The sequence below is a fragment of the Pezoporus wallicus genome, unplaced genomic scaffold (genome assembly GCF_028554395.1).
Source record: "Pezoporus wallicus isolate ANWC-B61680 ecotype Strahan unplaced genomic scaffold, APGP_CSIRO_Pwel_v1 scaffold_6445, whole genome shotgun sequence".
NCBI classification, from domain to species: domain Eukaryota; kingdom Metazoa; phylum Chordata; class Aves; order Psittaciformes; family Psittacidae; genus Pezoporus; species Pezoporus wallicus.
The window spans coordinates 2,579,106-2,597,160 of record NW_026641753.1 but is presented as its reverse complement, the minus strand read 5'-3'; the positions used below and the strand labels follow the sequence as shown (position 1 = coordinate 2,597,160).

Genomic DNA, 18,055 nt, shown 5'->3' with positions numbered 1-18,055 from the left:
CTCTTCAAAACCCAAACTTCTTTCGTTTACAGGCTTTTGTACCAAAACGGTGTAACTAGGACAGACTTTACATTGTATAGTAAAGGTATTTCTCGTTATAAACTTAGAACCTACTAAAACCATTCTCCACAAGATACTATTGAACTTACAGCAGGATTTAGAGACAGGATTTAACATTTGTAATTAATAATAATAAAATAGCAGCCAAAGTTACATTAGCAAGGATTAGAAGTATTATCTCTAAGATTTTAAAATGACTCCTTTAAAAAGCCTTGTAACAGGAAGTTTTCCACATGCAGCCAGAGCTGCTCAGTAGTTGAGGAAAGGGAAGAGGGAGCGCAAGAGATGCTTATGGTTGCCCCTTCATTTCCTCGCTGTCTTGCCAATTAAGCTTAGACTATTAATCAGGTGTATGATAAAGCAAACACTTTTAGTGGCATTTCCACTGGACTATATACAGTATCTCCAATGTCTGAATCAAAAGCATTCTGAATCATATCATGTCAGATAGAAGTTAAAAAGAAACCAACAGGAAGGCTATTGATACACCTTTAAAAAACAGAACACAAAAATAATTAAGCATCAATTTCTTGGCATGTAAAAGTTCTATACAAACTTTAAAAATTTTATTTGCAGATACTAACCTCTTGAAAAGCTCACTCTGTATTTACACTAATTCTTTTAACAAGCTTATCTCAAATTAAAGCATATTTAAAACAATCATGATTGCATTAACTTTTCTACTTTAAATTATTACCCAATTAGTGCTTTATTCACATTTTAAAAACTTGTACAATTTATTACAAATATAAAACAGTGCAGTTTTTCATACATTATCCCAACTCTGAGACAAACACTTAAAAGACATGGAAAAAGATTTTGATTTCTATAAACATAACATTTGCATTACTCATACCCCTTTCTTCACTGTCCTCCCCTAACCCCGATTTAAAAAGATCAAACATACAACATACTGTAGGTTTATTTTTATTCAAAAAGTTACTGTCTCAAGACATAAATACAAATCAGAAAACAGTACAATTAGGACAATAGAATGTGGAGGACAACAGGTTAAGGTAAATATATAAAACATTTTTTAGCTGGTTGAAAACAAAGCTGTAAGAACTGCTTTCACAAAGAAACACTCCTTCAAGAGTAAGAAAAATCAACTTAAGTTTAAAATCATATATACAGTCCTTTCAGCAGTTCTATTAAATGCAGTGGTGTGAAAAACAATATAGGCAGTACTTTTAGACATGAGAGTATTTATTTATGTAAAATGAGTTAGGCAGATCTAGTTTTGAGTTTGTTGTTACCCCATGACTTAGTAAAATAATTATATTTTATCATGATCCTTTAGATAATCTATGGTTTTTGGCTACCACAGCCGAATGTTTAATTTCTGAGTCTAAAAACAGGAAGCCTTTTGTGTTCACCCATTTGGGGAGAGTCTTGTATTGCAAGCATATTAAGGCATGGAATGATTAAAATAATATACCTCAAGAACCGAGAGACAACTGACAAAAAATATACATATGTAATATAAGTTAATATTTCCTTTAAAATGATGTCTAGCTGCCTAAGCCTTGCAAAATGAGTCGATGTCAAAATGGCATAGATCCACTTTCTGTTTTAGACCAAATTTAATTTATTTGTGAATGGACACAAAATGAAGTTTAAAGCTTAGCTTTCAAAGAATATTATGGGTTGTTTATGAATTTCTATTATCCAATCTAATTTACATACAGAGGAAATGTACTGTAACCTGTTAGAAGTATCTTTAACCTGAAGACTGCTTGCAAAGACAGATAGATAAAACAATATAAAATACAAATTTAAAAATCATTTTTAAAGCATGAATTCTCATGCTCTTCTATTTTTAAACATTGTTAAACTTTCAATATATTTCTGAAACCTCATAATTTTAAGTTGGAATTTAAAAGTAAGAAAAAACTAAACAAACTGCGCAATTATAAAATCAGCACCAATTTATATATATATATAATTTTATTTAAAATTTAGATCCCTATTCCCACACTCTAATAAGCTGTATAATTTTTGTTTAGAATTTTTCTGCAAACATACTACAATAAGCTTCTTTTTATTTGGAGACAAAATACAGTGGCACTACTGGAAGGAATTTCACAACATTACATTTTTCTTAAAGGACAAGCAAACTTTCAGGGTTGGTAATGGGCAAGCATGGCTGAGATCTGTTACTTTTGGGTAGTTCATAGTTTATGGACCTTTCTTAGAAGGCTAGCAAGAAGCTTTTGGAATAAAAATATGGTTTAGATTAAAAAGCCATTGAGATTCTGCTTTATGTATTTTTTTTTCCATGATTAATTAATACAAACCTTCCGTGGCTGAAGTTTGCATTTAATTTCAAATACTGACAACTCTTCTGGTTCTATCACTGTGAGAAAACCAATCCATCTAGTATTTCAGTTCATGGATGTAAACAGCAATCCAGCAGAGCTCATGATTATTTAGTATAGCCAGCAAATGTATAGAGAAGGGCTCAAGTCTGTACCAAACACCTCTCAGACTGTTAGATTCAAACTCAGAGGGAATACTTCTTATGAGCCAGAAATAAAACTGATAGCACATAAATAAAATATTGAATTTTTTTCCCAACAAAAAAGTGTAGCTTATCCTCAATTTGTTTACTTGTCCTTTACATTTCTCTTTATTTTTTTCAGGCAAACAAAACTGCCCCTTCAATGCACTTGATCTTGAAAGCATGTCATTCTCCTTAGAGAAAAATCTGTTCAGAATTTCACTGTATCTACCACAATTTTGTATTGAAAAACTTCCTCTTCCACTTAGAAAATGACTTCACCACTGATTTATTTGCTGCTCTGGTATTAAAACATTGACACCCCAAGAACCTAAAAAAAAAGTTAGAAATGGTGTCAATTTGTAGTCTACTACACATTTAACAGAAACAAAGCAATTAGTATATGATTTAAGATTAAGACACTTCAAGATACGTTAAGGCATTGTAAGTTTATTTTTCTTCCAAACCAGATTCACCACACTTCTGATTTATGTAGTAATATGAAAAGGGCACCTTGTTCTTTAGAAAATATTTTTCCCCACTTGAAATTAGCTTGATCGAGTAGGAATGTGATAAAGACTGTGCTTTAATCATTTTGGGTAGTAACTGCAAAGTAATTTTTAGTTTGTTTGCCTATCTTGGGACTTTTTTCACAATGGCGTTCTATAGGTCTTAACTTAAAGCATGTAGTTTCGAACAACTAAGTCTGGGACAAAACAGTCTTATGTGCTGGCTACTGCTGCATCTGTGTTCATAAAAACAACATGTCAGCCTGCAACAATCAGCCAGGACATAAGCTTAATATTTCCTATTAAATGTATTAACTCTGTCAGGAACACACTAGAAAAAAAAAACAATAATCAGGTAAAATAAAAACAGTGTCCTTCAGGAGACTGCGATTAAGTGAAGAAAAACCTTTCCTGAAACAAAGAATCAGTTCCCGCTTCCCACACAGAAGCAAGCCATACAGTTTTCTATGCCAATGGAAGCCCCACAAGATATAGATATTGTGACTGTCCTAGCTTTTATAGGACTTTATAACATCAGGAAGAGCCATGAGAGACTTTATTTCTCCAAACCTTAACCCTGCTGTTCACATTTATCTGTTTATAAGCCGATTTTTACTGTTCTTTGTATTAAATTCACTTTAGATGCACCATATAATACAGCAGACTAAGACACAACTGCCTCTGGTGCCAGCAATAACAGCACATCAAAAAAATGAAAACAGGGACTGAAATTCTGACCATAAACCACGTGCATCTGAATAAATTGAACAACTTTATTATGTCTAGGCCTATTAAAAACAAGTGCAACAAATCCAAGAATTATGGACCTCTGAAATTAATTATATGAATAAAGCAAATTAACTTTATTCTGAGAAGACTGTCTACATTTATGAAATTGGGTTGTTTTTATTTTAAACACTGATAAATTCAGTTCTGATTTAATATGGATTCATGGTGTCTCCCAAACTATTAGCAGAGCTTTTCCCATTTAGGTAGTTAAACTCATTTTGGTGGGGTTTACGCTAAAGAGCAGCTGTGTTCTGTGATGCAGCTGTTTTCTGCAGTCCTGCTTCCAGGATCACCCCCCTGCCTGCATCCTACCTGGGAGGGAGGTTTACTAGATGATGACCCCTGGACCATAGCAGCTCACTGCAGTGCAGCACTGCTCCCTCCTTGCGGAGGGCACATGGGACCAGGCCACCGCTGGGCCCTCAGCTCTGGCTCAAGAACCTGCAAAGCAATGCGACTGTAGCCGGCTGCCATCATGTGGTGATGCTCCCACACTGCAGCTGAGGACTGCCTGGCAAATCCAGGCTCAGGAAGGGTGGTGGTGAATGAGAAATAAAGTAACAGGAAAGAAACCTAGCCAACGGCAAACTGATTAGAACTATTCTGAATTAGCTTTAGAAACCCAAAAGCTGAAAGGTTTCTCAAATCAATGAAATGCACATGTGGAAGACCAAATTTTTGGTATAGTCAGATTAGAAAATGACTGGTATTTCACAGATCAATTAAAAAGCAAGAAGGGGAAGGGAAGAACTATTTTAAAACAGAATGTCAGAAAACAGGTGATGAACTTCCTTGGTGTTACTTTAGAAACAGAACACACAACAGCCAGATGCACAACCTAATCTGATTCATTACTACTAGCGCAAAGGCCTACTGGTACAAAATGTATGGATTTGCATTTAAAACGGCATTTAAGACTTCTTTCTCCCATAACAAGAACAGGTTCACACTGCAACAATGCTGTAAAAAAATACATAACTGTCTTCCAAATTCCACCAAGCTGTCCAAGATTCCCAGGAAGCCTTGTTGCACTGTCCTCTGCTGGCTTGCTGTAGCTTGTTATTTCCAGTGTAATTTTGTACCAGCTACACAAGGTCAAAAATGGCTGCATACATTACAAGTGGTTCAAGACAGAAGGAATCCCTCATGCAGATTTTTTAAAAGAGAATAGAGACTGCAGATTTATCAAGTCGGAAAAAAGGGCAACTGCAAGCAGAAACTACAGACTTCGGATGTTTTGGACCTAAAACTTTATATGGAAAGAAAAAATACCTCTCATCTCTATAAACAGATATCTGTATTATCTCTATTTTCTCCATTATCTTACTTATGCACAAAAGTAAATATGCCAATTTTAAAAATATATATATATATATAAAACCACTGCAAAACCACCCAATGCTGACAATTGGTAATGACATCAGTCACTCAGCTAAGCTCATCACAACAGGAAACGTGCCTTTAATATAAGTGTATGCACAAGTTTTATTTTTTAAGGTCTTTGCTACCAACTTCTGCAAGGATTTTTTTCCATCCCAGATGTGTTTTCTTCTCAGATTCAAAAGCTTTTGATTTTTACATAGCTACATAGAAAGTATTAAGAACAAAAAATCCTACAAACTTGCAAAGAACATTGACTATCTTAGAATTTATGAAGCTGAATTACAGCATAAAGTATTTCACTGACTGTACCAGTCTGCCAAAATAAGCTAATGAAGACAACCTAAAGATTGCATTCTTTCCATTTAACACCTGAAGTGAGTAAGTATTGTAACTCTATGGCTGATTTTACATTATTTTCCTCTATGTAAGTTAACCTACCGATTCATCCATGATTGAAGCGGGGTCAAAGAAATCTGGTTTTAGTTCCGTTCTTTCTCTCCTGTTCTTTGATGGTGGCTTTAAAAAGCAAGGAAACAAGCATATTAACTGTAATTTCAGGAAAAACAATGAAGTTTTTAAACTGTAATAAATGAAGCTGAACTCCCAGGGGATAAGAATTTACAGGAGATAAATGTTCACCTCTCACATTACTATTACAGCAAGTGTTCTTGCTTTCTGTATGGCAGTTTGGACAGATGGCACTTGTATACAGATAGTGGCACAGCCACCTACGAATGCACAGATCAGTGAGAATGATTTGTTTCACCACAACAAAAAATTTGATTCAAATGCCCTCTTTAAAAGCAGAAATACAAATCCAAAATCCCTTAAAAAGACAAGTAGTTTTCTTACTAGGTCTATGTCCATGGTGTCAAAATCCATGCCTTCATTGAGATCTTCAATCCGCCCTTCTGATGACATCATCACATCTTCCACAATTGGCTCTTCATCATCTTCCATTAGACTTGTGCCACGTCGACTGAAATAAAACGATAAAGCATACTGTTTAGGACTAGATCAAGTTAAGTTTTATCTAAGTATTTAAAAAGCTAACGTTCAGTAAGGAACTGCCAACAAGTGACAATCTCATTAGATATAAAAGAAACTAATTAAATAAAAGCATAACTACTATTAAGGCTGGTATTTAACCAACTACAAGATTCTAAGAGAGCGAGAGAGAACAACTAACAAAGATCAACTTATGGAACTTTGCGGTAGATCCCTACATAGGTATTTTAAGAGGCTGCAGGAATGGATAAGCAGATCAAAACCACACCTGAGTTAAGATTTACATGTAAGCACTTTTCCTCAAGTGAGAAAGAACCTAAGATCTGCCACCTAACGAAAAACTGTTCCTGCCTTAAGACAAGGCAAGGAAGAATGTCTTTGCAATAAACTGGATTCATAAATCCATTTTCAGACATTCCCACACAGCCTTTCAGTCTCTCGCCTCATAACTTCTACATGCAACACCAGAACTTTAAAGTAAGGAGTCGTTCTGGATTACACTGAACATAAACTTCGTTACATGAAGCACTGGTATTAAAGAATTAAAAACAAGTAGGGGAAAGATGTAAAGCTCCTCAATATATGTATGTCTGTAGTTTTAGTTTATAACTTATACTTTTTTTCTCTAGAACCACACAGTTTTATTGAAGCTGAGAACTTCTAAAACTAGTCTTCCCCTCTTCAGTTAAACTCACTCTTGAACATAACTTCACTAGTGTGTATATTAAAATGCACGCGGGATGAATCATAATGGAGTGAATGACACTACAGTAAGAATGTACGACCTCTGAAGGACATTCATTTAAGAAACACTAGACTGTCTTTATCTATGTTCACAATATGGAGAACTTCACATGGTTTGTGTGTTTGCTTTGGGAAGCCCTACAAAAACTGGTAAAGGATTCCTCTCAACACTGGTGTCAGTTTAGGCCAGACAGAATCTGCATCAGTCACAGAAATGCTGAAGACAGCAGTTCCTTTCAAAGGAGGAATTGTTTTCAGAAGTAAAAAGCATCATCAGCAGAACTCTAAACTTGCATCTTAGAATTCAAAGGAGAAAGGAACAGTATAATTGAACTAAGCAGAAACTTCTGCTCCACACACTGAACACTTTTATAAGGCTCATTTTTAATGTTCTAGTCTAAAAATGATTCTGCAGTTATACATAAAGATGTGTCATGTATATTGATTATATATTCCTGCCATACACAGCATTCAGTTCAATTACCAGGTCCCTTACCTCACTACTATTTAATTTTTCTGGAAGTTCAGTTCAAAAATAAGCAAGAAATCAAATGGATCTATACTGCTAAATTATCATGCACTTTTACAAGTTTTAAGACAAAGAAAACTGTAAAATGTATCCCTTTTGAAAGATACACAAATAACACTGCACTTAATAAACCCTCCCCAAACCACTGAAAGACCATTCCACTCTCACTCACATAGCGTGTTGCAAGTTAGTTCTCAGCTTGACGTAGTTCATCGCTGCCCTCTCCTGCTGTTGTCGCGCGGCTTCTTCCTGTTGCCTTTGAGCCAACATCCACGTTACTTGCGTGCTTAAAAAGACCATTATTCTATTTTAAACATGAACTGGTTTTGTGTGTGAACACTAACACAAAGCAGACCTACTCATCTACGTACTTGTAATCAAGTGGAGCTTGGTGGTGTTCGGGCTGCATAGGATAGACACCCATATAACTTTCTTCAGGTCGCAATCTCTTGGGCTCCCTCATTATAGTGGAAGTAAGCTGAGGTGTCTGCATCATCACTGGTGTGTGCATTGTCTGCTCCCTGTTCAGCCACATACTGTCGCTACTGCTGCTTTCTTCAGCTGGAAGGCAACACAGAACATCAGTGAAGTTTTCCAAACTAACCTAAAGCTGCAAGTTTAAGCATGACTACTTTTTGCCAGAAAGTCTTCCACGTGCCCTGAAAGGCCTGGATTTACAACCCCTGGCTAGGGTATCTAAAATACTTTTGTATTCTATAACTTAATGAAGCACAGTGCCTTTATTTTCTTTTGTAAATCAGTGTTACATTATTCAGGCTCTTCAAATGAATAGTTTTCTCACCAAGACACATAAATGCATAGAAGTTACCTTGCTTTAAAAAAATACATTAAAGCATACAAATTCACTCAAGCTAACAAGTAAGTATTGACACATGTAGTTCATATGGGTATCTACTCTAGTACATTTTAAGATGAGAAAAGTTCTACCTTCAGGTACTTTCCGTTTCCCTGTTGCTGGCTTTGTCTTCTTATTTCTTACTGTAGAACCTCGACTACTAATTCCACTAATCACTGACATAGTATCATCATCCCCACCAGCTAATAAAGAATTTCTGTAGGACATGAGAGGAAGCCACACATCTTCTCTTCGTAGAGACATCTGAAAGGTCATAAACTTCTCCAAGTAAACGTACCTTTAAATGGAAAAAAATAATTACAACAATGCAAAATATCTGTAACAAGATGTTAACATGTCAAGACATGTAACTACTGCACTTAACATCCGAAGCTCCTCATCTAGCTAACAAAAATGCCTGGCAACGGAAAATCCAGAACATGATTTCTGTTCATCCACCATAAAATGAGAATAACAAGAATAAATACAATTTATCCTTTGCGATTATACTTGACTGCATTAATGTAAAATTATCATGTGCCAGATTCCACTTTAGGTAAATGCAGTACACACAACTACATGTTTATTCGGATGCAGCTCTTACGATTATCATTACAAATACTAAGAATAATAATACTTACACTGTTCTTTTGTCTTGTCTGAGAAGTTTGGAGGAGAACTCACTCAGAATATCAAGAAATGCCAAATTTAATGGTGGGTGGCTCTCACCTTGTGGATTAGGCTCCTTAAAAGCAAATTCTATGCCATCCCTAAGAAAAAATTATAAATGAAGTCACATCAAGCACAAACTGAAGAGGAAGTTCTAAGCACTGGAAGCTATCAAAACTGAACACCTTTCTTCTCTGTCAAGAAAGCAATGATTTGAGGTTTCCATACTGTGGCAGACAAAAAAGTAAACACTATTCATTATTTGAATCCGCACACACTCTTTCTGTCACGACGTTTCTACCTTGCACTTCAAGTTTTCTGCCTAAGTCCAACACAACCCACCACTAATAATGGAGTCGGTAATCAGTTCTTACTGCTATGGGTAAGAGATTAAAAATACTTTTTCGTGATAGCATCAACACTGCTGTCATTTAAAGGCTTATACAATGGCGCTGAAGAACACCAATATTACTTATTATTTGGGCTTAATTCAGGCACAAAACTGCAGTCATCTCATAATTTATCAATTGGTTACATCTCTAGTGTTGATGCGTTTTGCATTAGCAAAATGATTTTGAAAGACTAAAAAGGTACTTTAGTCAAGAAGCATTTATGAAAAAGGAAGTAATACAAAGCACACAATTACTTGTGTAACATAGCAATAGCTTCTCTTGTTTTCAACTGATCCAATCCAAACGTTAAAGCAAAACGTCGAGCAAGTTCCTTTATGCCACTGAACGTTGGTGATGATCTGTCAAAATTATAACCATTTTCTTGAATCATTTCATTGAAAAGCTGTATGAAAGGAAAAAGGAGATTTTCATTTATTTAAAGACTGCCAAACTTCGGAGCAATCAACACAAAGTTAAGTATCAGTATAAAAGTGGTTTACAGCACTTTTCTCGTAATTCAACCACCCCAAAAGACAAACATGGAGGTTTAGGAAAACCAAGTCAAGGCTTTGGAAAGCCAAGTCGATAATACTCTTCAAGAGTCTACACTTCAAAGTTAATCCTTGAAATGCACACTGTCCTCTGCACACTATCAAACTATAAATATAACAGCTTTTCAACTACTACTTGCTAATTCTGTTTATCTTTTCAAAATACAAGAATAATAGAAGAAATTCTAAAATGGACACATGCCTTCAAGGAAGCTACCAAAGACATCAAAACCTTTGCCACTGAGAACCGAATTTCAACTATTTATCACAAGTTGGCAAAGCTGAACAATCAACTTCATCTTTTCAGCTTCATCAATCCTTTTCTTATTCCTCTGAATTTGACTATAATGATCTTAAATAGTAATTTTTTCTAGCATTTTCTAATTCTAAAACACTTGGCCGTCACTCTCTTATGTAAGACAGAATAAACCAAAACCAGACTAGCGCTAGGAACATTAGCTTAATTATTCCCCTTTATCCAATATCACTTATAGTATTTCTTCTCGTTAGTTTCTTTTTTAAGCAGTTTTCCTGAGGGAAAACTTATGTTTCAGTTCCTGAGGGTTTCTTCTGTATGTTTGCTTTGTAATACTTGGGTCCCCCCATGTTACTATTCTTACTGCCACATGAGAATTGTGTAACTGCCACCCTGTTTCATGTGTAATTTTGCTTACAACATTCACTTTGTCTGTCCTTTAGAATCTAAGGGGCTGGTTATTCTTGAGACAGAAAAGACTAAGGAGGGTAATATTTAACCAATATCACAAAAAATTGTAAACTCTGGTGAAAAGCCAGCAAAAACTGTAGGAGTATTTAATTGCCCATTCTATGTTGCATTTCCACCAGCTACAAAGTCACACTGCTAAAAAAGGAAAGGCCTCATCCTCCCTCATATTGGCAATACCCATACGGATAAACCAGTTATGGGGCTTAAGGACTTTCTCTGGTGAGTTCTAAACCAGGATCAGTATGTAGATCTACATCCACTATGTGGCTCTATGACCTCTAGTCAAAAAATGAGGTGTGAGGAAGGAGGACAAACTGCGGTACGCTTTTCTTATCAACACGTGTTCAACAACAGCAGAGATCTATGTTAGATTACAGTGATTTGCAGAGATATGGCTTTATTGTTCTGATCCTGTAAGTAAAGATTCATGCAGATGGTTCATGTGAGCAGATGAATCCGACTCTGACCTCGACTGAATTCATCAGGTCTCCACATAAACAAGCTCTTTTACTGAAGAGAGCATTAAATCAAGTTTTAATTTCAAAGATGGGTGAAGCCCCTACCAAACATTAAGAAATACTGAATTACTAAAACTTCTCATTAATTCTCAGAATAGTTTAAAATCAAACCAAAAGAAACAAAAAAAACCCAACCACCACCCTTCAAGAAAAACAAAAGTCAACAATGGGAGGGGAAATGGGGGGAACAATCAAAAAGAAAACAACTACAAGTAAAAACCAAACCCCACCACAGAGGCAGGAAGTGTTTTCTCTTGTCCATGAGTAAATGAACTACCATTTTCACAACACATTTCTGAATATGTGACCACCTATCGGTTCAGGGTTAAGAAGGTATCATGGAGTTACATCCATTTCTTATTCAAGTAGCTCCTGCATACACTTTGTGTAGCACAGTATTTTCCAAGTATAGGAAGACTTCTGGCAGTTTTTCAACAGCTGCAGAAAATGTGTTCCAGTTTAGACCTACTCATCCCTACTGTCCATAAGCATTTCATCATTAATACCTCACACTAGCTATTAAACTACAGGGCGTTATCTACAGGAAGGAATTACACGCAAAAAAAATATTGTAAATGATTCTTACCTGCTGCAAGCTAAGAATAAGTGTTTTAGCACACTGGATTTTATCTATCTGTCTTGTTTTACTCATTGTTTCTTTAATAATATCACCATAGTCATTGTAATACTAGAAAAAAAAAGAAAAAGGTTAACTTCCAATTTTAGTTGAAAACATTACAACTACTGCATTCTTCAGAAAACATCTTAAAAAAAAAACAAACCTGAAGACTTGCAAAAGGAAAAAAACCTAACATGTTCATGATTATATCATCAGAATATCCTAAACCATCTCCAAAATATTTAAAAACACCCTCAAATAAGTAGTATAATATCCAGTTCACACTCTTCTTGTCAGCATTACTTTAGAGGCAGAATGACCTATTTATCTTCAAGGTCATGACACATTTGTTAATAACATGTGTTCACCCCTTCAGGGTACAAGATTAGAATCTAATCTTTTTAGTAAGTCCTCTATCTCTGGTGGGGAGTTTTCTGTTTGCTGAAAGGAAACACTAACAGTGTCATAGCCATTTTTCCAATGAAGAAAGCTGCCTGTTCAGTTCTGTAAGTATTTCAAGTTCAAGAAAGACCCAGTTATCTCTTTAGAGATTCAAAATACACGTAGGGCACTCAGACAAAAGCAGGCTGTCCAAATTTTTAATTTTTAAGGTAATCACCAAGGAGCAAAGCTTTATTATATTCACAAAATGAGAACTCATATAACTGAGCAGCTGTGAATCCCAGGAGCCAAGCACAGGGTTTCATATTCAAATAAGATAAAAACAGATGTAAAAACTGGGGGGAGGCTACTCAAAACAATTTTATCTCTTCTACAAAGTTTAAGCTGAAATTACTGGATGAGGCTAGACACAGAATCATAGAATAGTTAGGGCTGAAAAAGACCTTAAGATCATCCAGTTCCAACCCGCATGCTATGGGCAGGGACACCTCACACTAAACCATGCCACCCAAGGCTCTGCCCAAGCCAACTGCCAGGGATGGAGTATTCACAGCTTCCTTGGGCAACCCATTCCAGTGCCTCACCACCCTTACAGTAAAGATAATGGAGCTGATCTTTGCGAGAAGATTCTCGAAAGGCCTGCTACACTAGTAACTGAACTAAAAATATACCACTGATCTGGATAAGAAAATGTATCTATTAAAACAATGTAAAAATAATCACCAGGTTTCCTTCCTCCCTCCCCGATAACACACTGGAACTGTGAAACTACTATCAAGTCATTTTTTCCCCTTCTTATGGAAAAAGCATTTTAAAAGGTCTATGAACTACCAACTCCAGAGGTTTGAATTCTTCACATTCTGAACCAGTTACTTTGCAAGGTAAAAAAATACAAAATAATATGAAAGCCACAGCTACTGTATTCTAGCAGGTTTATGAAGCATCACTACTAAGCTTCAGATTTACCTTCATATATTGCTTGAAAATGTCTGCAGCTGTATTCATTTCCACCACAGTATATACAATGAGTTTACAAAAAGCTGCAAGTAGATTTCTTCTTTTGTGCAATGCTTCAATTTTGCTAGCTTCATCATCCTGCTGTCCATCTAGAAAGAGTGCAGAACATAAAAGCTGTCATGTTTCAATACTTCATATTTAAGCACTGACACATTAACTGATGTGGGCTAATCGTCAGGAAGAAGTCTCAATTCTGACAGCGGTGCACTTTATTGTCCTGATATGGAGACATATATATTTGTGCCTACTGAACCAAACCTTTACCACAATTATCCTGTATGGCGCCAAAACATAAAATGCTTTAATTGGATGCTGACATTTAGAAGACAAACCTACCTCTGTGCCGATGAACACCTCTCAATGCCGGAGGCAAAAAAAAGGGGAAAAAAAAAACAACAACCAAAACCACAAGAAATAAAAGCAAAGGCAAACAAATATTTTAGTTAGAAGGCAAATAAGATACAGGAAATGCAAGTTCTGTACAAACCTGCACTATTATTATCATCATCCTGATCAATGAAGACATGATCTAAAATAAAACTGAGTAGTTCAGATTGCAATGAAGAATCAGGAGTGTAAACAAGTGGCTCCAACATGTCACGTCCTCCTGTCATGATCTGATGACTGAAGATCATCAACACGTCGCACAGAATTGTGAAAGCCTATTAAAAAGAAACCTTAGTAAATACTTGGGAATACTGGATTTTATATTTCCACGTAACATAGAGCCCATATACACATACAGGCCACTTAAGTCCAAAGCAACTATGCAGGACCCCTGGAAGCCAAAATATGGACAGCTCCTTACAGGAGGCTGTTGTGCAAAGACTGAGTCTCCAAATAAAAATACTGCACAAATGAAGCCAACTAAGTATTAAAACATTGTGAGATTAAAACATGAGGAGCCTTAAACTCCCAATTTCTGCCTGATGGATATATTAAGTCACTACAGAACTCTGTGAACACCACCATAGTAGTGTCCTTTTTCCTTTCTTTTTTTTTATTTAGTTGTTTCAACCACATTTGTGAAACATCCAATAGCTGAGGTCATTCAATCCCTTTAAACCCTAATGTATGTCTTGCCTCCAAAAAAGCAAACACCCCTTCATTTTGCTGGCTAACTCGTGCATCTGACCTGACTATACTCCACACCCCCAGAATGTATCAGGACCTAGACTGGCACTCTTCAAATGAACAGATCAAGGCAACACACTGAGCAGTGCTGCACCTCATCTCCTGGACTCTAATCTCTTAAGTACTTCCATTTTAAGGAACAGATCTGTTCTCTAACTCCTCAAAGCAAATATTACTAATTTCCTGGTCACAGAATTACATACGCTCCTCTGAAGACCCTTGTGCCATCGCAGGAGATTAGGGAAGGAAAGCAGAACCATGGCTCTGGTAGCCTCTGTGACTGAGGCAGCTGTAGTTTCTAGAGCATTCACCTGAGTCCAAGAGTTACAGTTTTTTAGAGACCTACTCCCAGGTTTAGTGATTTCTGTTATTTGCATTTCACACCCTGCACCTTGCGATCTTCACACTCAATAGCTCTCTGACAGAACACGTCTATTCAGTTCCAGGAATATATGCTTGTTCTACCAAGAGTTTCAAAACCTGCAGCTGTGCAACTCAGTGCACCAGATTTTCAGCTTCAAGCTCCACCAGATTACTATTACCTTCAGCAGCAAAATCTCCTGACTTTATAATCAATTAAAAGTATGCCCAGAAGATAGTTTGGTCCTTCCCCCACAGAGGTTGGTTTGTTTTCTCATTTTGGACTTGTTAAAAGGCATTTACTTAAAATTAATCCTGCTATCAGTAACCTGTGCTCTTCACTGGAATCTGAGGCTCCTTTGAGCATCATCGGTAGAGAACTACTTGACCACAAACTGGAAGAGACTCAGCCCCTACAGTTTAACCTCTTCCTTTGACCCTATTGCCCTCAGAACAAGTATTTCCCAAGGTGATGTCTCAATTCTTTTCGGAACAGAAGAAAGATAAAAACACCCAAAACTTTCATGCTTCCTTTTTTTTTTAACCAAAAAGCCACAACTTGGGACAAAAGCTGCCTGAAATGTCAGGCACTGCTTGCGAGGACTAAATACCTACATATTTTATGTCTGAAATATGCAAAAACTTAGTTCCAGGTAAAACCCTCCCCCAGAGAGTACAATTGTAGGAGGCACTGACTATAAAATTGGTAATGTGAAAACTGCTCACATCTCTTCCGAGCACTACATCACTGTTAAGGCTTCCAAGCATCTGCTGGAGTGGTCTCCAAAGATCTCTAAACAATCCTGTTAACAACTGACCAGTGTGTGAGTGTAGCCAAGGGTGAGCATGAAAAAAGAAATGCAGACTGCAGTGCACACTCTATGTGAATGTATGAACACACACTCATGTTAAGCACATATTATTTTTCTCCTGATTCATTGATCCCCAACCTCCTGGGACTCCAAAGAATCGAGGAATATATTCTGCACGCAGCATCATGGTGAAGGGGAGCAGACCAAGAAGTTGCCCCAGTATGTCCTCACAGGTTTACAGAAAGAGGAAAAAAGTTGTTTTCATGGCTCTTGAGTGGACGAGCACATATGCATCATAGTAAAAATCCGAGATGAACGTAAAAGCGTTCCAAGACAGAACTAAAAAAAATAACTTGTGTCTTTTAAGTAGATGTCCCTAGCTTTTCCAGTTCCATTTCTATGAATCCACAATGAGCCTCTCCAGAGGTGTGTGTCACGACCACTTGGTAAGCAAGAGCTTTGATATGGAACTCTCCCACCTAACTTACAAAATAGAAGGATTCTATAGAGAGCCTGCCCAGTCATTGCTTAAACAAATACACAAATCTGTCTTTGAATAGAAGCTTATGCTGCCTAAAATTAACAGAATAAAGTTTAAATTGGTTTCCAAATCCTACCTAAATTAGCTAAAGGAAGACAACCATGCAAGCACGCTATGCATTCACACTTGAAGGGCATTCAGCCTCAGCATCCAAGAAGCATCACATTCCTACAGAAGCCCTAAAAATATTAGCAAAAGGAGCTTTTCAACTGCTTTAGAAGTATATTAGAAGACTACAAGAATGAACACATCACTAACCTGTTCCTTAACAGCAGTGTTTACATTAGTCAGGTAGTGTTGACAGATTTGACAGAACACTCTCATCTGCTTCTTTAGACGCAGAAGATCCTCCTTTAAAGAGAAGGATTTCATGTAACAGGTTTGCTCGTACAGTTTTATAGCGACATTTTCACAGGACTATGCACCACAGACACATAGTTGCAATATTCAAGGTCACTGCATTATTTTAAAATCACTATTACAAACAGCAGACAGCAATTTCCTTAATTTTGTCATCCCGTGTACCGCAAAAAAAGAGATGAAAGTTGGGATGAAAATGGTAAAATGAGTTATTAAACAACAGTAACACCTACACCCACCCCCCCACCCCCCCCCCAAAAAACAACCAATCACCAACACCACCACCCCTCCCCGAACCCAAACAAGATCCCAGAGCACAAAGCATTTTCTCTTTAAAATACCCATAGTCTCAACCTAGAGGATAGATTTTAGGTAGCTGTTCGTAACTACAGTAACAAGGCTACATGGCATTATTGATTTTGTTTTGTAACTCACTGCCTGGGGATAAAGTAAAAGGTCAGATGGGAGTTAGGGGTTTTTACCCCTCTTCCATTGGAAAAAAAAAAAAAAAAAAAGGAAGAAAATCTGTAGCTTTCTTAAGTGTTGCAACAACTTCCAGAGAAGTAGATTACTGAGAAAATGAAAGTATCCAATTGGTACAAATTCCATCCATGTGTGTGGCATAGTTGGTGTTACTCAGCCACATGAAGATTTTAGCCCATGTAGAAGAGGGGAAGACCAGTTGTGTAACCAGCATCAGCGCAGACAAAATAAATAACCCTGAGAAGTTTAAAAACTACCCTCACTATCTAAATCAAAACAAGTCTCTTCCCTCAAGGAAGCAGGTAACACACTGCTACAACACATCATTTAACCTCAATAGGAATCTCAACGACTGTTTCTTGACTGTGATTTTAGAACACATTCACTAACATAAAATCGTTTCTCTCAACATTTACCATTCAGATTACTTATACTGATGTTAAGAGAATTACACATAGGATTATTCTTTCCTTCATGAAGAATTAAACATTTAAATTTTAATAATAATTGAACTATTTAGTCTCTTATTTTAGCAGCCTATATAATGAAGCTGTTTCCCATACTTAGTCAACCTGTTCAAATCCAGCACACAGGCAGCAGCTGCCACAGCAAAAAAACCCAAACAGACAAAAAAAACCCACACAAAACTTTAGGCACAGTACATTTCTGTCACTTCTGTTCGTGCATTTCAACTTCTTCGCTGTTACGTTCCAATGACACTGAACGGAAGCCAATGGAACTTTTTCACTTACCTAGTCTATTTGGCAGCAATCAAGCCGTTAAATACAATAAAACGGGCCTAACATCTGAAGCACAACTATGAAAGCTTTAATTTACCCCATTTTATTATATAGGAGTGGACAACAGTCTCAATAAAGGACCACATCTTCATCTGTAACCTAGCTTTCCAGTATTTAGCTCTGCTTCTGCCAGCAGGCTTGTGATAAAGGTTTAATCACTGTTACAACAGACTCAGATTGATGACTACCCTTTAAAGAAAAAGCTAACAAAGCCTCCAGATGCTTTCCAGATCCTTCACTCACTTAAGTGGTTCTCAATAGTTTATGTATCTATATCAGATATTTTAGGGTT

The 18,055-nt window shown here is 36.7% G+C and overlaps 1 protein-coding gene across 7 annotated transcripts in view; it reads right to left on the bottom strand.

Moving 5' to 3' along the window:
- Positions 1 to 971: 971 nt before the first annotated feature.
- The window catches only part of STAG2 (STAG2 cohesin complex component), a 76,884-nt gene continuing 59,800 nt past the window's right edge, over positions 972 to 18,055 (bottom strand). For 3 of the 7 annotated variants that reach the window (XM_057425220.1, XM_057425221.1, XM_057425225.1), the window contains 12 exons: positions 16,379 to 16,471; positions 13,761 to 13,935; positions 13,223 to 13,362; positions 11,822 to 11,923; positions 9,694 to 9,842; positions 9,020 to 9,148; positions 8,471 to 8,676; positions 7,894 to 8,083; positions 7,695 to 7,808; positions 6,094 to 6,220; positions 5,680 to 5,757; positions 2,991 to 4,963 (listed from right to left, as the gene is read on the bottom strand). In XM_057425220.1, coding sequence (XP_057281203.1) covers positions 4,697 to 4,963; positions 5,680 to 5,757; positions 6,094 to 6,220; positions 7,695 to 7,808; positions 7,894 to 8,083; positions 8,471 to 8,676; positions 9,020 to 9,148; positions 9,694 to 9,842; positions 11,822 to 11,923; positions 13,223 to 13,362; positions 13,761 to 13,935; positions 16,379 to 16,471 — 1,770 coding nt within the window. In that variant the 3' untranslated portion in view covers positions 2,991 to 4,696. The other 4 variants (XM_057425226.1, XM_057425222.1, XM_057425227.1 and 1 more) reach the window with 4 other exon arrangements.